The 21,545-nt window shown below is 45.7% G+C and overlaps 1 protein-coding gene across 1 annotated transcript in view; it reads left to right on the forward strand.

The window, feature by feature from the left end:
• The first annotated feature begins 3,384 nt into the window (after positions 1-3,384).
• Positions 3,385-21,545, forward strand: part of phlpp1 (PH domain and leucine rich repeat protein phosphatase 1) — a 42,202-nt gene continuing 24,041 nt past the window's right edge. The window contains exon 1 of the mRNA XM_041949718.1: positions 3,385-5,238. Coding sequence (XP_041805652.1) covers positions 3,615-5,238 — 1,624 coding nt within the window. The 5' untranslated portion in view covers positions 3,385-3,614. The remainder of the gene's footprint in view (positions 5,239-21,545) is intronic.

A 21,545-nucleotide genomic window follows, 5' to 3' on the forward strand; every position in this document is an offset into this window, starting at 1 on the left:
GTTAGAACCAGCTTCTGTATGATTCCAGCATCATGCCATTATTTGAAATTCAGTACGTTAGAGCATAAATAGGAATGAATTTGTACAAACTCGCTCCAGCTATCATTTCAGCTCTAAGAAACAAACCTGAGCCACTGGGCTGAGCATGAGCTTTTTCCATTTTGCTGGAATCAAGGAACATGAATTCAGCAATAATCTGTTTCCTTTTACATGTCGGTGGAGCAACTCAACGAATTTAAAAGTGTTCCTTTCTTTTTCATTTTTGAAATACAGAATACCATGTAGAGGATACGTCATGACAATTAAATTCCATTTCTGAATGCATTTGCATTGTTTGAATGATCATTTTTGAGTTAAAAGAAAACTCACATCCAGTTCATGTTTTACAGTTTTGAGATACTCTTACTGATACTGATACATTCATGTGATTTAATGATATTTATAACGGTAGGGCCTTTTGTTCAGTGTTAAATTTTCTGTAAAGGTATTCATACAGTATTTTAACACTCAGCTGTATCTAAGCTTTCAAAAAAGCTTAGATACAAAAATTCTAACTTTGTCAGGTACTTCCAATCAGGCAGTCCAGCTTCACAAATTTCTTGCCCTGTAGATTCAGTATTTTATTCCATATTTTACTCCTGTTCTCCTGTAAATAGCCTCTATTATAATACATTTCATTAGACATTTGTATTAAAATAATGACGTGGTCAGGTAGTTCAGAATTCCTTATGAATGCAGCATTTTGGCACACATACACACGCGTAAGCGGTTCGGTCTGTCGATCTCAGCTGTCCCATTTTCAACTGAGGGGGATCTGACACAAATTTGCTACGTTATTTAATGTTAAAAACATGTGACTCTAAAAACGTCAGTTCTCTAAAAAACAGATCTTGCATGCTCAAATATAACCAGTTGACCAGGAGCTGTCTGTACCTTAGACTGGCATGTGCCCATATGTACACTGAAGGAATTTTTGCCATTGGAAGTACATTAAGAAGAGACCTTTAAATGACCGTGAACAGGAGGACTGATTACAGCGAGAAAAAAGTATGAGTATTGTTTAAAGATGTAAATGTCGAAATGAATCCCTATGATTTTCCCTCAAAGGAGCATATTCCACGATGGGAGCTGCGACACAAAGACTGAACATAATTGTTCCATTTATTTTCTGCTGAATTAAATAGAACATATTTAATATATTAGTTAGTTCTAATATTAATAACTAATTAAAAAGTCACCTTATGACCATAATGTGTGTGTGAAAAACTTATCTTCTCTCATTGGTGGAGATAAGTGCACAGGAGCCTTTTGTTTATATTTAACTCACAGGTTATGACTTTGAAGGTGAGGAATTAACTTCCACACATGAAACGTTTGATGTTAAGTAGCAGCAGAACTACAATTTGCACTACATTTACAGTCAGGAAGGATTGCTTAAGTGAAGGTAGCAATACCACATTGTGAAACACTTAAGTTCTTCAGAGTATTATCAACAGATTTTACTTAAAGTGCTCATTATGTAGAAAATTTGTTCCTGTCAGTGTGTTAGTATTATATATGATTTGGAATTAATATTACAGCAGCATAATGTGTATGTTGCATTTTACTGCTGTAGATGTTTCAGGTCGAGCCAGTTTTAACAACTTTATATACTGTTAGGTGATTTATTCTAAAATCTAAAAAGACAACTTTTCATGAGCTAAGAAAAATATCTTTGTTTACATCTGTGTGACCATACATTTTCAAGTTAATCCAATGTTTTTTAATTCAGATTTTCTTTAGTAAAATATGGCATGTGTAGAATTTTCCCAAACGTTAAAAGCGGCCACTAAAGGTACTTTCTGAACGTCCACTAAACCTCATCATGTAGTGTTCCCATTATGTGATGGGGATGTTGATAGGCTGCTACTACAATGTTCTGCATTCAAAACCTTAAGTATGTAAGTATCATCAGCAAAATGTTCTTAAAGTATCAAAAATAAGGTCTACTTATTAAGGTCAGATGCTCCCTGTCAGTGGTTCACTGTTAGCGTGTGTTTGGATTATTATTAGTGCTGCATTACTGTTTCATTTTGCTGCTGTAGTTGATGAAGATTGAGCTGATGTTAACGACTTTGTACACTGTTAGGTAGTTTCATCTGCAGAAATGCATCATATACTGTAAGACCATCATATGTTTGTCACTGTCCTGTGAGAAACATGTACCTCTAAAAAGTCAACTTTCATGAGCTCAGAAAAAAAGTCCTGTTTTCAGCTTTGTGACGATGCATTTTCCAGTCAATCCTTAGTGGTTTATTCAGTTAAAGAATTTTCTCAACCCCTGAAGGCACAATTAATCCTTCATGTAATCAGAAAACTAAATCACCAAATCTGGAGGTACGTGGTTTTCACTGTAGCTGTAAGACAAATGTTTTGGAGTACAACGTCCAGTATTTGACTCTGAGGTGTGGTGGAGTAGACGCATTAAGTTGTGTAAAGTGGAAATACTCAAGTAAAGTACAAGTATCTTGAATTTGTAAAATACTCGAGTAAACGTAATGAAAATTAAGTTACACTAATTTAGGAAAAAAAAGGAAGGGTTGACTTGAAAAAACAAACCAAAAAAAAAGCTGCGGCTTCCTGTTGCTCAGAGCTCATGAAGGGGAAGAAAGTTTAGGTCAAATCTTGCGGTTTGCTCCACTAGATGGCGAGAAATACAATAGAATGAGAGCGTGCGGACTGATCCGGGCTGGATGGCCTTGTGAAATGGCGTCCTGATGAGATGGTGCTCAAGTTGTTTGCCTGGTCTCAACTAGTCTACAATTAACACACCTGCGGCCACTTTGACGGGAGCCAATTAACCACAGCGTGCGCGCCTCCCCGTGAAGCCCCATGATGATAGTTACTCTGATGTTCAACAGTTGACAGCTGATAAGTTGCGCCTCCATGTGCGCAGTAACTTCACTCGGCTGTTTTTCCTCCTGTGCTGATTCCCCTCCCGTGCGCACACACGGATCATCCGCCGGCGGAGGAGACGCCGCAGCGGACGAGCGGCCGCACTCCTGCAGCCGCACACCAAACATTTTATACGAGCTATGTTTACGCCTCTCATCTGTTCGCCGCCTCGCTTGACCGAGCCGGAGAAAGGCACCCTGGGAAATGTATTCGTGCCATCAAGTCCTCCCCGACGGCGGCGACTGCGGGACGCCGACCGGCACAATCCACTTCCCACAATCCACTGCGTTGTTGTTGGCGACCCCATCTTGTGTCCTCCTCATGAATATATAGCAGGCAGCATTTGCGTAGGAGGTCGGCCGACGTTCATTTCATATTCCAGCCCTGTATTTTGGTCTAAGTGGGACGCACAGTCACGTCTCCGCCCTGATCTGTCCCTGCGCGCCCAGCCTCTTTCCAGCGGATTGAATCGGTAAAATGTTTGTTCTGGAGCGGCGGAGGAGACCCCGACAGGGAGAGGAAGGCGAGAAGTGAATGACTGCCAGCGGAATAAGTCGGCAACACCGCCCAGTCGGCGGACATTTACCACGTCGGGCACGTACTCAGGCTTTTAAATGTAGAGGTGTAACCAAGTGCGCACCATTATTTATTTAGAGTGGGGGGACTTTTCATTGGCACAGATGGAAAGTGTGCAGGCTGTCGCTGAGGATGGCGCGTCGGATGGAGGCGCGACCAAGTTAATGAAGAAGCCCAGCGGACTGTCTGTCGCCCGGGGGACTCCAGCGGATGATGGCGGTGGACATTTGGCACCCTCCCGCGTAGATGCGAAGAACGGGAATAGCCTCTCTCATTCCGCCTCTGCCGTGGGATCGAGTGCGTCAAACCGCACCGCGGCGTCTAATGGCCGGGGCTCGTCCAGCAACTCCAGCTCCCTCCTGTTGAGACGGAGGCGCTTGAAGAGGAACCTCTCCGCCGCAGCTGCAGCCACCGCCACCTCGGCTGTCACCGCCGCCTGCGGCGCCAAGATGAACTCGGCCCTGTCCTCTGCGTCTTTACACACTCGGAGCCTGGATAGGAAGACTCTGCTGAAGCACCGACAGAACATGCAGCTGCAGCCCGCGGATCGCGAGTGGGTGAGAGCAGACCTCCACCGGGGCTCCATACATGTCCACGACAGACTGACGCCCTCATATCCCAGACCGGTCCTTTGCACTATGGACACGACAGCCGGCGAGGTGGCGCTCCGTCTGAGCAAACTCTGCAGTAAGTCGAGCTCCGTTATGCGCATTTTTTGTAAAGATAACCCCAAGACTGACCAAAATGGCAACTGCAATGTGAAGTACGAATATAACGATAACCCATGCAAGGTGAATGAAGACTCCAGTATGAAATGCAACCACCTGACTCCCCTTGAACCCACAGAATTAAGGGGCCCTCCGAGTGACAGGTTGAGACTGCTGCTCATGGAGAATGCAGATGAGAGGCAAAAGCAACAGGACGTTGATGGAAAACTTTTCACCCCCGAATCAGAGTCACAAGACAACATAGCCTGCTCGCTGTCAGATTTAAATTCTAACTCTAACATGGATACCCCAAACGATGAAGACTCGGAGCACAGGAACGGCGTGGACAGCTATGGATTAAATTCTGGCTCGGACGTGGAGAGCAGCGCCTTTGATGACCTGAGCTCCGGGGCCCGGCTCAGCGAGCACAGAGACTCCCTCAGCGACGACATGGTCCTGGGCACAGAGGCGTCAATCCTCAGCCCCTCGTTCGACAGCGCCACAGAGGGCCACGACATGTACGGCAGCTCCTCGGATGAACTGGAGCTCGACTGTCCTGCGTCCAGCTCGAGCCTGGAGCCCATCTCCCAACATCACACCAATGGAATCGGTGCCGTCACAGCCAGCTACAAGCAGTGCAACATGGAACACTTAAACAACATGGCAAACAATATGGGCCCAGAGAGCAGACTTAACACGAATGGCCTGGGCAGCCTGCCGCCCAGCAGCAGTGCCGGCTCATTGTCCAGGGCCTGTTCTACAGGTAACACACCTGACATCCAAGATCCGGACTGCGGCCAAAGTGCTCTAAGATCAGCAGTTCACAGCGGAGATTCCTGTGATTCCAGCCCCACGCTGTATGTTCAGCTGCACGGTGAGGCTGTCAGGAGGCTTAGCCCAGATGAGAGGCCTCTGCAGATCCAGAATGACTTTCTCTTTAAGCTTGGATTTAAGGACCCGTGGAGAGTTCAAGAGGAAGGCCTTAACACAGAAATAGGCTCCTTGTTGCGTTTCTACGCAGGTGAGTTAAGTGATGCATTCAGATATGATCTCATTGCCTCCCGATCATGTTTCTGCTCATTCAGGGACATGTTGAGGCCTTTCCCTGTGGCACGCTACACCATTTGGACTGTGATCCCTAGGCTGTGGTGTTTGTAACAGGTTGTCAGCCTGTGTCACACAATGAGGCAGGTGCATTCATGCAGGTGTACTTCAAGACAGAGCACTAATAGAGCAAAGTGACAACTTATTTCCTTTTTTGCTGAGACAGGAGGGTAATGCATGTTTGTCAGTTTGAGCAGTGTCCAGGCTCTGGGTGCAGATAGTTAGTATCATGAGCTCAGAGTCTGATGTTTAAATTTCTAACAGGACTGATAAGAACAGGCCCACACGTTGCTGATATTACTGTCACACATTGTTTGCGAATGCTGTCAGGCGAGGTGAGTGCAGCGAAAGACCTTTCCTGATAACAGCGGCATGTTCAGGGTTATTATTAAGAGTCAGGCCCCAGCGTGCTTCCCATCATGTTCAGGTTTAACTGTGTGGTGGCTTAAGAGGGTCACAGTGAGGTCATGGTCCAAGGGCTGCAGGTTTTGTCAGATCTACCTTTGCCTCAGGAGCTTCCTCTGAATTTTCAGGTCTGTTTTTTTTTGTCGTTTGTTTTATTTTCTTTCTTCCATCCTGGACTGTCTTTGCTGGACCGTAGCGGCACACTGTGCTCCCATGGACACGCATGACATCGTCACAAAGCCATCACCACAACTTATGGTGCTCAGACATGGGGCCCTTTCCGGCTTTTGCCCCATTATCATCCTAATGAAAAGGCTGAATGCCTTTGTGGTTGGATGGAGAGTAGGGGTGGGAGCGGTATGGCTGGGAGGACCATAAACCCTCTCTGTGGACCCAGTGAATTCTGGTCATTGAGATGCTGCACAGTGCCTGTCCTATTGGCATCCAGCATGGCTACTGTCACACTAACTAACTGCCTGCCAAGCTGGGTTAACGTGCTCCTCCAAAGCTCAGGAAGCCCTTTTCTTCACCACGCCGCTGCCTCCACCACTGCCGCTGGTGAGGACAGTTGAGGATAAACCGTTTTTTGGGTCTGAAGTATGGACAAGAGAGGCGCTAACACTCTGGCTTCCTGTCCCGAGAGGCTGTTGAACTAGAGGTCACTCAATGCGAAGCTGCAAACGGTCACATGTGCTCCCGTTCGCAGTCACATGCCTTTCATGACCTATCGTGCTCTTGAATCCCAGCTTGCTTGAGGTAGAATGATTTCATTTAGATAGCATCATATGGCAGGCTGCATGAGCGTGCACGCTGGGGCTCATGTGGATGGATGTGCATTTAGGGGGAAAAAAAAAACCCATTTGAATCCTTCACAAGCCCGTGCAGTCAGCTGAGCTCAACCAGTAGCAGCAGCCGCTAAAGTAGCCCTGATGCCCCTCCGAGGGTGACGCCTCCACATCCCATGTGAGACAGCTTAACTATGGTCACCTGAGCTCCCGCTCTAGCCCCCCCACCCCCAACAGCCAATAACACCACGCAACACCAAGGCTGCAGTCCGCACAAAAGGCCTAATTCTCCTTCAGCCACACAGATGCATTCACTGTAAAGAGAAAGCTGATGCTCTTGCGACATGCTCTAACGCTGTGTCCATACGCGATGGAAGCATGTGAGGAATGTACGCTGGCTCGTCTAGAATGTCAGGCACGTCTGCTGAGGAGGAAGTGGAGTGGGGTGGGGGTGTACAAGGGTGGAGGGGGGGGATGCCGTGCTGACACATGTTGAGCTGACTGACTGGTTGTCCTGCTCAGATAGTGAAGATAGGGCCGGTCTCAGCTGACTTGCTGGCCGACTCTCTGGCGCAGCTGCCACAACTGTAGACCTCAGTCACACTGAGGGCCTTTTTGTCTGCGTCGCCTGTGCATACAGAGCGAGCGGCTTTTGATACAGGAAGTCCAGTATCTAAACTCTCTTTTATTATTCAGTTACTCAGTAAGAGCACTGTAGAGCTTTAATGCAAGATGTGACATAGATATGAAGCGCATGAGCAGCCCGGCTCTTTAATAGGAGCGACAGATGAGGTATTCGGCCCTCAGCGTGATGAGGGAAGCAGAGGAGAATGATGGGAAGGTTAAGTTGAGTTGCCATGGTGCGTCTTGCCAGATCCTTTGGACAATGCAGAGGCCAGTTTGACTTTGAAGGGTCCAGGTCATGCTTTGAGTGCACAGGCTCTGCAGTGGCCAGATGAGAGAATTCACTTTGCACTGCTAGACACACACACACACACACACACATACACATGTACAGAAGTCCGCCTAGATCAAAGGGCCGCTGTCCTCTTTGGCAGGCTGACGAGTGATCCTTTCAGAACTGCCCACACAGGAGCCTCTTGTAATGCCGAGCCAGCTTTATTAGAGTTTTGAGTACAAGGGTAAAGACTTTAAAAAAAAAAAAAAAAACATACACAGACTCATGTAATCAATACATCCGCACTCTGTTGCAGAGTGGCCCAAAATGCCACAGCTTTAAATAAAAAGTACACTTCCTCAAGAGGGGTTGCTTCAACAAATTTTTCTAATTGTGCTCTTGAGTCGGGCTGAGCAATTAGTTCAAATATTTTCGAAGTCACTGTGTGACCAAGTGCAATATCCTAATCGCAGCTGCTGCAATTTTGTGCTAAAGGTAAAACGTGACACATCGCAACGTTATTACCGTTATAAATGAAGCATTGTGGCGTACATGTCGTTCAACCCTACGCTTGGAGGCGTAGGCATGATTTAATTGCCCGCTCAGGTAGAAGTATTGGATTCAGGTCAGTGTCGCTAAGTTAATAGGGCTTCTGCTCTGAGGACAGGAGATCCTCAGCCCAGCAAGTAATGAAGCTGCCCCCTGCTTGGGGTTCTCTGGTCCCTTACCCAGAGGTAATAGTGTTTATGTGTGTGTGTGTGTAAACTCGCAGGAAAAGGAAATGGCACGCTGAACCCTAACACACACTGGCACAGAGTTTCCCTGGAGGCGGAGGACCTGCAGTTCTTAACCAAACCAAAGCAGCACACTAAATTATTTAGATTCATTAGGCTACTCAGCTTTGCAAACACTCTCATCCATGCACTTCAGCATACCCACTGCGTTTTAGTGAGCTTTCTACTCACCCTATTAAAGTTGAGATGCTGGCTTTTTTAAAAGCAGTTTCTTGTAAATCTAAAGTAGTGTTAAGATTTGGCCTGCTTTACGAGCGAAATTAATGACCACTGGCGTACACTGGCCTAGAAACTATCAAGGTATTAATTCCTCCAGGTTTTATGGCTCAGGCTGCTGTGAAACAAAGTCAGGCTCGATAACAGTTTCAACATGCTGCACCCAATTTTCAGGTAATAATCCCTTGTTGTTTTTCAGTGTCTGCCAGCAAGGTGAACTTGGCGGGAAGGATTGTTCAGGCAGAACTAATAAAAGCGGAGATATCTAATTGAATGTTGCAGATAATGGCTCTGCTCTTACAAAACAAAAGTGTACCTGCTTACACGTTTTTTATAGCTTTGCACATTTCTAAAGAAAGAGCTACAAGTTCTAATTTCATAGAAAGTTGTGATTTCTCGCTTTCTCAACAGACTGTGCGGTGCGCCATTTTTATTGCATGTTTTAATATAAGCTTTCCTCTGCAATAATTCTCAAAGCAAATTTTGATTTCATCCTTATCGCCTTGCTCTTATTGAGGTGCTTATTTACAAAATTCGAAAATAACATACAGTTTTATTGCTTTGGGGCTCAGTTACAGCTGTGAGGCTAACATTGCACAGATTCTGCATCTTTGTCACTGCTCAGTTTAACTCTACAACATCTTTAAAAGGACCAAAACACTGTGTTAATATGACACTTAGAAGATAAAATATCCCTTAAATGTGTACTTAGTGTATTCATCCTTCCTTTTTCAGTTTCTTTAGATTCTCTCTCCCGCTTCTCCGTTTAAATTTTTCGGTCAAGTTCAGCAGACATGCTTAATAGACGACCCCAGTGGAGTTAAAATACGATACATTTTTCCCAATATCAGTATCATCACATGTCATCATGGAAATACAAAACCTCAATACAGACATCTCCACAGATGCGTGAGAAATGGAAGCGCGTAGGCACAAGATGCTAACATTTTTAAGACGACAGCGATAGTTCGGTTGCTCTGCAAGCTCAGTTCGGGGCCGTGTCTTTCCACTCTGACCTCAGGCCCTTCCTGAGGAGGCAGCGGCTGCTGACGTGATGACTTAAGGGACTCTGCGGGGTTTAAAGGCTTAATGCTAGCTTTCTCCAGCAGGCTGTGGCAGCTATTAAGCAGAGAAGCGCTCTCTCCGTCTCGTCCGTGCAACGTCTCTCTCCGCGTACAGTCAACACGCCAGATTGCTCCCACGCTCACACTTGCATCTCTATGAAAAGATTTTCAAAGGCAGAAGGAGACCAGTCTGCACCGATTTTGTCATTGTTTTTTTTTTTTTTAAATCATCGGTCACCGGTTATCCTGCTAACAATATGAGAAATCCCTCATAGTGATTTAGTTTGAATGAATTTTGCCATTCAAATAATGAGTTACCGGTCAGTGGGGGTTTGTGAATCGCACCATTCCAGCCTCACTTGAATGTATAAAAATGTGGCTTTGATTACTGAACTGCATCATCCCCGTGCATGCAAACACCCCTGCCTCATCCTCTCTCACATCCATGTCCTGGCCTGACAGCTAATGGTCTTTCTAAATGGCCTATTGCTGAGTCATTATGTAATTGTGTAATCAGATTTCACACGTTCCAGAGCTCAAATCCAATACGCATGTGTTGGTGTGCGCTGAGCTTTTTGCGTTCACCAGCAGTGTATGCGTGCACCCAAGATGGGAAATAAATAATCAAAGAATAGATTTATGTGTTTCTTCACGTGCGAGCCACACGTGTAGAAGTGGTCTTAAATGAAATGCTGGCCGCACAGCCCCAGCGTGGAGCTGGATGTGCGGATCTCCGATGGTCCACACGTGTGTGTCTACCGAGGCGGGCATGGAGAGGATGATGGTGTCAGCTTGTAGCAGTTAAAGCCAGGGGAACTGTTTTCAGTCTAATATAGATTGCCTTCTTGGCTGACATCCTCCCACCCTCCCCTCGCGCCGAATCTTCCTCCCTCTCTCAATTTCTCTCATGATCGATCCCCCTCCCTCTCCTCTCGCTATCTTTCCTTGCATCTCTTCCTCCCTCACACCATCTGACAGTTTCCATTTATCTTCTCGTATCTCTTCATCTCTCCCGAGCTTATTGCTCGCCTTTAAAAAACGTTAATAAAAGGCTCAGGTAAGTATTTTTTGCAAGTTTTGAAATCACCCGTTCTCGCAGTCTTCCCTGTGTGTGTGTGTGTACTTCAGTCCGTGGAAACAAGAGAAAGAGAAACAGAGGGGCACGCTATTAAGATTCTCACTGCTTTGTGGCTAGCAGCGAAATGTAGGCTGAACAATGTCATGCTGATATGTCAGTCCTGTCTGCCTGCTGGCGCATTCTGAGATAGGGAAGTAGGGAAGGGGGGCAGGGAAGGGCAGCAGCGTTTCCTGCCTTATGGGAGCAGCCCGGCCCCTTGGCTGTCTGTCAGGCTGCCCGTGCCGAATGCTCCCCAGTAAACCTTGGAGGGTTGTGGAGTAGGTGGTGTTCTCCACAAGCAAGGGCAGTGAAAAGGTCTTCCCTCCAGCTGGGTCGTGGAGTAAGGCTGACTGTCCCCTAGCGGAACACCAGCCCCTGCCCAGACCGCATGCATGAGGGGGGGGGGGGGGGGGGGGTGGTGGGGATTAGAGGCAGGCCAGCAGGGGCTCACTCTCCACAGCTTTGATCAGCAGCAGCACGGTCTAATACCAGGCAACATCTGCAACCCTCAGCATTAAAGAGGCCCAAAAATTCCGATTAGGGAGCGCTGGGCCTGCTCGCCTGCTAGCGTACAGGACAGAACTGTGTCAATTCCTGGACGGGCGGTTTTTAAATACCACCGCTTCAGTGGCGCTCGCACTGATTTGTTTTACAAAGCCACGGTCTCTGGAGAGGTTATTTTTGAATTATGTTTAAAAGTTCAGTTTCTTAGCGCTCCATTTTCTACTTAACACACATTTAGTATTTCAGAAAGGATAGAATCAGGTTGTTTTTGGGGCACCTGTTTTATCGGAGGTTCGATCTCACAGAGGCACCTTCACGCGCCCCGGAGACAGACTTCGTGTTACCAAACTGTCCCCAAATCTGTGTTCAGCTAGATGAGTTGCGTTTGGGTGGAGCTGAGCTTGCTTCTGTGGACTCTGCTCTAGCAGTTGTTGATTTAAAATGACCTAGTTTAAAGTTCATCCCTATCAAAAAATGCTGAAGCGCAAGAATGATACTTCCTCATTGGCAAGTTTGTCTTTTAAGGGAGAGGCTTTGAAAGTGAGCGGAAGGAGGCAGCTACAGCTCCACAGGTGTGCAGGAGCAACTTTGTTGTTGTACAGTTACTACACTTTGATCCTGCAGGTATATCCACAGCGCATCGTTCTTGTGGATACTGCAATTCCAATTTTTTACTACCCTTTCAGCATTATCTTACGCTGAGTCGCCAGGTACACCTGTGCAGTCTAATGCTTTACAGTAAACCTGTGGTGCTGTATCGGCATTGTTGACAGAAGTATTCAGGTCATTTGCAGTACTTAAGTAATCTACAATTAATATCGGCTCATTGTTTTGGTTTTCCGACCCGTGACTCTACCACCGCAGGAGCTGATAGAGACCGGAAACAGAGCTAGAATGAGAGCAAATACTGGGATTAACCATCATCAGGTGGCCGGATGCGTAGATAGAAAACTGTTTGCTAGCAGGTCAGCCAGTTCAGCCTAAAATGTTAATTTGTCAGTCGCAGCTTGTTGTCACTGACCTCACAATCATTGATCTCACAATCAGGCATTGAAAGTTTAAAGTATGAAACATAAAAAGCAGAATAACGACCCCTTTCAGAAAGCTCTTTTATCACAAATGGATTGTAACGACAGATGTGTTAATGTGTAAGCATCTTTTATTGTTGCGGTTCAGATTGCAGATCTACTTTATCTACTTCTGGATAGTTTAATCTATAACAGTGTATCACATTTTGTACAGTGATCTAGTAACTGCAGCTGTCAGATAGTGTGGTGGAGGTAAAAAGTACAGTATTTCTCTGGAACAGGAAGTGAAAAAATGCAAATACTCAAATACAAGTACCTTAAAATTCTTTATTAATTTCTAATATTCTCCATTATAAAAAACAGAAGCCTCATAAACACTGGATTCATTGCCGGATTATTATACTGGGTTGTATTACATTACACAGGTGTACCTAATAAATGAGGGCGGTAAGGGCTGAGACAGGTGAAACTAAAAGTCCATTTTTCAGTCCGTAGAGACTTCAGGGAGGCATCGCTGCATGTGCCAGCCTCAGTCACTGACATGGCACTTTGCTTGCCTGTTGCTGTTTGATTAACCCTGAAAAAAAAAAACAAAGAGCGGAGCTGTCACCTGCTGCACCAGGAAGCTGCCTCTCACTCTCTCTGCCATGTCCTTCACCTTTGCATTTGATTCTGCTCTCTCTTCCACATGCTCAGTCTTCGCGGGCCGGCTTTATTTTGTCTGTAGTTCCTGTTTCGTTCGTGGCGTCCGTCTCGTAAACGCAGTCATCCTGACTGCCGCCCAATTCTTTCTGAGCTCCCACTGCTTCCCAGTCCCTCCGGTTAAAGACTTCCCTCTTTAGTTCTTTTTTTTTCCCTCACTATCCCCCTCACTCTCTCACTGCCCTCACGTCCCCCAGCACCCCCTCACCACCACCACCACCACCCCCCCTCTCTCAGTGCCACTGTGTTCACATGGCCCCTGCATGTGACATGAAGCTGAGCCAAAACACCCCGGATGCCCGCTTCAGCCCTCCGCTGTTCCAGACCTTGTTAAATTTTAAACAAAACAAAAGAAAAGGAAAGGAGGGAGGGGGGGGGGTGAGAAAGAGAAAAGTGAGCACGTGGGACCAGGGGAATGTGCAACAACATCACAATCTCATTCATTCACTCGTTGCTGTCCCTGTCGCTCTCTCTCTCTCCCCCTTCACCTTCACTCTTCCTGTGTGAAAGCCTCCCTCTCTGTCTCTCCCTCCTTTCTCCCTGCTTCTGAGCTGGACTGATTGTAGCTTTAACCACAGATCTGGGGTCTGATTACTTTGCGGCCTGTCCTTCTGTGGGATTAAAGAACAACTGACTCCGTAGCTGCCGTCTTCACGGACAACCTCCTTCTCAGTGCCCACAAGGCAACTGCTGCCCATCACATTCTTGATGTGGAAAGGGAAAATAGCTGTACTAGAAATAACAACAGCGCTGTTTACCTTTTATTATTGCATGTGCTCTCACCTTGTATGACTCTCCTTATGTACTTATTTTCACTATCAGAGGGAGGCCACAACATGGCAGCTTTTAATAAAACGTGTCCCAGACCATCTTGGATGCCTGCATCATCCCTGTGGCTCGCCACCAGCTTTAGCTAAGCTACAAGAGTCCTTCATAGCCCCCGATAATGAATGGCATTAGAGGTTAAGTACAAACAATAACAACAATGTGCTTATCTGTGTGTCAGTGGTCTACCCTCAGGGAAAAACTTGGGAACTGAAAGTGGTCCCGACTGCCTTTCATTTTGGATTAGCGGTTAATAATTCCAATCAGCGCTACAAATTATGTCATTGTCGCCAGGCGCTGCTCCCATAAAGACAGTTTCCTGGCATCATGCGTAATGCATTATGATGGATGGGACACTGGAATCAACCGGGCCAAATTTGGGCCCTCGTTTGCTCCAGAGTTGCTGTTTTGTGTTATTCACAGCGATTAAGTCAGTCTTAACTCAGTCTAAAAAGTGTGTCAGCTTTGGTGTATTTGTCAAATCAAATCTGTCAAATACTTCACTTTCATATCCGTGTTGTTGAGCAAAACAAGCTCAGACAGGAGCCTCAAGCAGGCTGCGGTTTTCGGTCCATGCAGCAGGATATTCATCCCACCAATCACACACACACACACACACACACACACACACACACTCCTCATGATATTACAGTACAGTACACTGCTCCGGTATTCGCCCTGTCTCCTGCTCACTCCACTGCTATTCTCGTACTGTATCCATGAAAATGTTGCTGCCGCCTACTTAAATCTGCTGTTCTCTACTCAGGAATCTGTCTCTTCTGTTGATTGGTAGCACATGCTCAGTGCACACACAGTACATAAAATCACATCTGCTCACTTGGAAAAAAAAAACAGCAAACGTTGCCATGTCATCCTTTCAAAACGCAGGCCGGTTTATCTTCTGTAACACATGAATGTGTACTCGCATGCTGCCATGCTGCTAATTCCAGTGTATAAGTACACCTTGTTGAAAATGAGTGTGTGTTAAAAGCCGATTAGCGTTTTTGTTTCGTGCACACACACACACACACGCACACACACAGGAAAAGAAAGTGTAATTGTCGCAGATTTGTAGCATGACAACCTTCACTGTAACGAATGAGGAGATGGGGTTTTGCAGTTTGTAATTTTCACTTATCTCAATAATTTTAACTTTCCGACACAGTGTGAATCCCTTCAGAACTGATGCTTGAGTTCCTCTGAGTTTTCAGTGTCAGTGTTCTTTACAGCCGTGTAATGCACTCCTAAAAACTACTCATAAATCAGGAAGTAGGTTATTTATGCAGTGCTGCATATCGTCAAACGTTGTAGCAGCAGAGCTCCCCCGGTGCTGCGACACAAGGAACCACCTGATTATCTTTTTAGCAGTTCTGCCCTTTTGTGACCTTTTAAATGTCCTCCTCCTAATGGACACGCATGCTGGCCTTCAGGTTGGAAAAGTCTCCCCTATTGCCTCAGTTTTTGAGTGTGAAAAACAAGATTCAACTTTTATATTTCAATTTAAGAATTCAATTTTAATTTGATTAGTATAGGTGGAGTGCCTTGCTGAAAATCAGGATGTTTTTACTTCCCAGTCAGGTATAACTTTATTAGCATGGTTTATTCAGGTGTTATTAAAATACAGTTTTAAGTCATTCAAATGCGTGGACTCTCTCCACTGTACTGATAACATACTGGGCTTTTATGTTCAACTGTGAATGCTGGGATATTGTAAAGGTGAGGCTCATTGTCCGCAGCATATGAGCATTATGGGCTCCTTCCTACGTGATTTTGGACATACAGTTGCTGAATAGCTTCAGTTGTCTGTCAGGTTCACTAAAAGAGAATTTCTGATGCCGGTACTGAGAAGGAGACACTCCGGGAAGCACTTTTGGTTAAAGGCAATGCTGACCATGATTATGATCTTGTCAAAAAGGGCCGTGAGAATGAAGAGGAGAGGAAGAGCGAGGGATTGAGAGCGGCGGGTTCTGAATGTATAATGTCCCCGCTTCGTTTCTATCAGCGACAGGCATTATTAATGTAGTGGTACAAATGAACAGGGAAACCCAGGGCGACAAACAGGCGGGAGTCCCTGCTAGCTAATTTATCACTGACATACACATAAACACAGTCAAGCACACACACATAAACTCACGCTTATGCATGCGCACCCCGCTACATTCAGCTGTAACCTTTTTTGCGCCACATCAAACCTTCGCCGGCTCACCAATTAGTGTTCCCATCTCGCCTCTTTAGCCTCGGTATCAGAGGGAGGTGTTGTCAGCCCGCTCCTTTATCACGACTCTCCCTTCATGCCCGGCTCTCACATTTCACCCTCCCCTGATGCACTTCCCAGGGGGGTTTGAATGCGAGGTGGGTAAGCCTAAACCCTCAGCGTCTGGGAAGGGGTTATTGTACTGGTGCTTAAGATGACAATGCCTCTCTCCCCTCTTTTTCTTGCGTTCTTTAAGCCCTCCATACAGTATAAGGTGCCGCACTTTCATCAAGGCTATATAGAGTGCTGCAGAGACAGGCTGCTGCTGTATACAGGCCATTAGCAACTGCTGAGTGACAGAATGCGGAGGCTGAAGTGACACAGTGCTGATGAGCAACCGGTGTCCTGAATTATGAGATAATATGCATGTTTGAGAAACTTCTCACACGCTGTGGGTAAATCTTAAAAAAAAAATATGCGCAGCATTATAATCACCCTTTTCTAATCTCACCAGTCTGATGGTTTTTTCCGTCTCTGCTTGTCACTATGGCAGAATGTAGAATATATGCTCAAACTGGAGAAGAGTAGGCTGTTTTTACTGGAGATGAATCACTATTTTCTAGATTAATCAACTAATCATTTTGCCCATCATTGCCCATCATTGTGTCCCAGACATAAGGTGATGTCTCGTATTTGCAGAATTTACAAGGGAAAGAAGCAAATCCTCACATTTGAGAGGCTAAAACCAGCATGTTTTGTATTTCTCCGCCCATTTTACAAAGTTTACTTGTCATGAGAAGTGGCAGTCAGTGTGAGAACAGTTCCATAATCTGGTACAATAACCCTTGGGACGCCTTCAGGGTTATGTTGTCTTTGGCTTTGAGTCAACAACTTTATAAAAGTAACTCTGCATTGTGTCTGTTTTGCATCGTCACAAGCTTGGGGCTTGTGTTTGATAGATATGGGAATTTACCAGGCAGAGGAAGTCTAATGCTATCAGGTTGCATTCTGGGTAGTGAAGGATGCAGAAGTTTGGAACTTGATCAGTAGCAGGAACTGAAAGTGAAGATATCTGGGCCTGTACTCTTCTTGCAAGTGCCCCAGCTTCATGGAAGCACAATACAAAAATCACTTGAGTCACCCTTTAACAAACAGTAAGCAAAAGTGTTCTCGGTTAGTTTTTTGTTGATCCACAGATCGATTAATCGACTCATCGTTTCGGCATTAAACTGGAGCTGCAGTGATCCATGAAAACAAGAATGGTGCTCAGCATCATAGAGCTCATAGTGGGGATATATTGTTTATGTCTCAGTTCATACCTTGTTAAAAGCTCCTCCGGGCAGAAAACTATCTCAGCATTGTCATACATTGTTCGCTGGCCTCTTAGATTCGCCTTAATTGCGTCTTCACTATGCGCCGCGGCCCGCTTTTGTGCCGTTGTGCATGCATCGCCTGATTATGTGTCCTCATGTGTTAGCGAGAGAGCTGTAGAACTGACGGCGAGTGCTGCATCATTCATGAGTGTGTGCCACCCTGTGCCTGGACTGCAGTGACCCGTAGCTGTCAACAGCGTATCCTTGAGCGTGATGGCACAGGCTGTGCTGAGGACACACTGCAGGGACCGCTGGCATGTGGAGGGCTGTGGGTGGGGCCGGGGCGTGGGCGTGCCAGCCTGGGGCCGGGAGAGGAAGCTCTGGATGCCGAGGAGGGCTGAACGGGACTCTAATATTAATGTACCACATTATCTATCTCTTTCTGGAAGTTCTCGTTTCACTTCTCTTCCTCTTTGGGCAGGCCAGAGAGAATTATCGGCAAGCCTGAGCCTCTGTGCGCTGCCCGAGGACACTTAAGCAGGATGGACTCCGTGCTGACACGTTTCAAAAGAGGGCAGGGGCTTTGTGGTGTGAAGTAAAGAGAGGTCAGGTCGGGAGTAAGCCGAGCTAGAAATGGTGATTCCTTGCCAGGGCCGACACATAAAACCACTTACAATTTAAATCTGAACAGAAGAAAGTAGGCAGAGTTAGAGCACGGCTGACATCTGGAGATACTGAAGCCTGACATATTCTTTCAGAAGGAGGATAAGTAGAAAAAACAATACATTTCAGTTCAGCTGAGACCTTCTTTGCCCTCAGAAACATTAAAATATGCACACATAATCATAACCTCACCGTGCATAACCTGTGTGTGTGTGTGTGCGCGCAAGCAAGACAGAGACGCGTTACATAACAGCGTAACGCTGGCTCTCCTGCCAGTTTACTATCACACAACATTAACTCAGTTCACACGTGTGCAGGCTCGCTTCGTTTTGTGCGTGAAAGCACAGCCTTCCCATTTGTTTCTCACGCATTCATGACCTGCTGGTAATTCATTATTCCCCAACATGGAATAGCCGCTCCCTTCCGCCCCGATGAACATGTTTATCATGCATTTTGAGTCAATCTACGCGAAAACGGCATTACATAAACACTCGGAGGGCTCTGATGGAGAATGCATCTGACCTTTTGCTGGCACGATATTAGGTGCTCGCTGGAAGTGAGCGAGACATCAGTCTTTTCTCAGCTGTTAACCTTAAGGAAAGGGAAGAACGTGATCATTGCTTTAAATCAGCCTGGCCCTCTGTGATGCAAGCTATTGTTAGAAAGCTTGCTCGCTTCCCCGGCCTCAGTAAATAGACCTTGCCGCTTCTCCACCAGACATCTTATCAACCGGTGGATTTGATGCGATAAGAATTTTAAGGATTACAACTTTAAGCAAACCCACAGGTTAGCCAGATTCATTTGTAGGAGAAGCAAAGGCAAACAGTAAAACTAACACCAGCGCTGTTGGTTGTAATCACCTATCATAGTTCACAGACTGCGTTCTTGGTGCATCTTTGACCTGTTGTCTATGCTGTGACTGTGCATTCACACAGATTACATACATTATCATAATTGGTAAAAATGATGGCCTGTAATTATCCTTTAGTATACGTTCATGCATGATTTGATGCAATTAAAAACATTCAATTTTCTCAGCATAAGGGGGTCTGGGTTAGAGCATGTTGTCTTGTGGCGGTCTTAATATAAATTTGAAATCCCGATTCCAGCAAAGTTTGGATGCTAAATGAATAAATAAATAACAACCGAGTGCAATCGTTAGCAAACTAACTGTGTTGACAGACAGCGGTTTATCAAAGTGTTCCTGAGCCCATGCAGTAATATCCTTTATACAGTTATGTGTTCACAAAGTGGTGAACCTCGCTCCATCCTCGATGGTGAACGACTGAGCCTTTCCAGGATGCTCCTTTTATACCCAATCATGATACTATCACCTGTTACCAATCAACCTGTTTACCTGTGAAATGTTCCAAACAGGTGTTTTTGGAGCGTTCCACAGTCTTTTGTTGTTTGAAACGTGTTGCTGCATCAAATTGAGAATAAGCAGATATTTTTAAAAGATCAGTGAAGCTGATGAGGAAAACCATTGTCGGTTGAGTATTGCCTTCTCCTTTATTTATATTTTAAGCAGCGTCCCAGTTTTTTTGGAGTCAGACCTGTACAGCTGACTTGGAATGAGCTCACCTCGCCTGACAGCGCTTTTCCTCTCGTCAGTCTCCCTGCCTGAGGTGACAGGATACGCCCGTAGCCAATTCCCTCTCTGTCTGTTTATCCATGTATTTATGTGTGTGTACAGTATTTTTTCCTTCTCCATCTTTGCCATACCTGTTTGGCCTCATCTTGTTTTCTAATTTCTTTCCTTCCTATAAACCTCTCCTTGTGTCCATCCCCCTCTCTTTTGCCCCACTCCTTTCTGCACCAACGTTGCTCCCAGTATTCATGCGTGTATTCATGCATCACATTCCACTGTATGGACCCTCATTTTTCTTCGCTTTTATTTATGTATTTTATATACAGGCTCACCCACGAGCACACTAAATAATTCATTTGGGAGCGCTGCACACTTTCACAGCCTCACAGTCACACTCAGATTTAAACCCATGTATTCAATTAATTTTCTATGCACACATGTGCACACATATGCACACACACATACACACATATATGGTATGCATGAGAAAATACAGACACTTTTGTCCACTACGGTAACAACATTTGCATTCGCTCTCACACAAACATGGGGGTGAAAACAATCCCCAGACCTTGTGTGTGTGCGTATGTGTGTTTGTGCGCTCTGAGCTAGCTGATCAGTGGGCTCGTGTTTTCCAATGTAAGGTTTCGTAACACACACTCATTACATAACAGCAGCAGGAGTGGAGCTGGGAAGAGAGGGGGAAAGGAGAGAGGGAGCACACATCTACTGTATGTACGTCAGCATCCAACCCTTCCACCGACGGAGGGAATCACTGGGGAAAATCGTCTTTTTTCACACACCAATGCCAACACCTGCGATTCGAAGCATCCATAACGTGATTCCCTTCTCCGTCTGCTGCCTATGTGTCTATTTATAGTTGCTATTGATTGAATTACATGATGAAGCATGTTTGCAGTGCAGCGGGTGGTGTGAAGGACGGTGCAGCGGATGGAAAATGCTGTAATTTCTTTCACTTAAGACCACATAAGCCATTTATTTAAAAATTCATAGCTGCACAACCTGATTTATTAACCTCTTATCGGGTGCTCTCTCTTATTGTAGTTCCTCATTCCAGCTGTCAGGCGAGTGAGTTATGATTGCACATTTACACATTGTTTGCATCTGTTTCTACTTATGCCCATAAACGCAGATTGCATCAGGTTAACGTGACCCGATATGGGAAGATGTGATGTATAGTGCGTATTTGCTGCTGTGCACGGAGAAAATGTTAGAAATTAAAAATGCAGAAGTGCAACCGAGTGTGCAAGTGGGTCAAGTAAAAAAAAAAAAAAAAAAATAGAAAAGATAATTGAGCATTACAGAGCACACTACAAATCCTCCCTCAAGTCATCCCGCTGTTGTAATGCATCCCCACACTGCTCCTACAGGTGGTGGATGGTAATGCATTGACCTGATAACTGGACTTGTACAATGCCTTTAATAGCAGAGGGCTGTTTAGTTCCCTTCTCCCCAGGGGCAAAGGGTAATAATGGTTTGATGGGGAAGATATTGCAGGCTGTGACCTCATTTGGATTCAGGATGTGTTTCACTGGACTGAGAGAGGAGGTTTTGTGTCGTGTCAGTGTGTGTGTGTGTGTGTGTGTGTGTGTGTGTGTGTGTGTGTGTGTGTGTGTGTGTGTGTGTGTGTTTCTGTCTGATTGTGTCCTTCCTGGTGACATGCTTAAGAGAGATGAGCTATCACAATTTGAGGGCATCCATCAAACTATTAATTATCCACTCCGCGCTCTCCCCGGGGATAGAGGGGCATCTCATGGTCATCCGCGCCCCGGCAACATATTTTCCCCGAGCCCCTTGTCTCGCTGGCTCCGCTCGCGAATGCTACATCGCCCGCAGAGAGGAGGGCGGATGAGGGGAGGGAAAGAGAAGAAGAAGAAACGTCACCCCGACTGAGCTGTTTAGGCTGAAGGATGTTCAGTGTCTGACAATAGACAGGAGCACAAAGCAGTGTCACTCAGTTTCTCCTAGAGGGATTGGAGGCATTCCTCAGCACTCTAGAGAACAAAAAAATAAATGCACGCACACACAGCCGGTCTCCGATCTGGAATTATGGGCTAGATGTTGTTTTAATACATTCCATATAATTAATATTCTGTATTGTAAT

This window comes from Chelmon rostratus, chromosome 12 (genome assembly GCF_017976325.1).
Source record: "Chelmon rostratus isolate fCheRos1 chromosome 12, fCheRos1.pri, whole genome shotgun sequence".
NCBI lineage: Eukaryota > Metazoa > Chordata > Actinopteri > Chaetodontiformes > Chaetodontidae > Chelmon > Chelmon rostratus.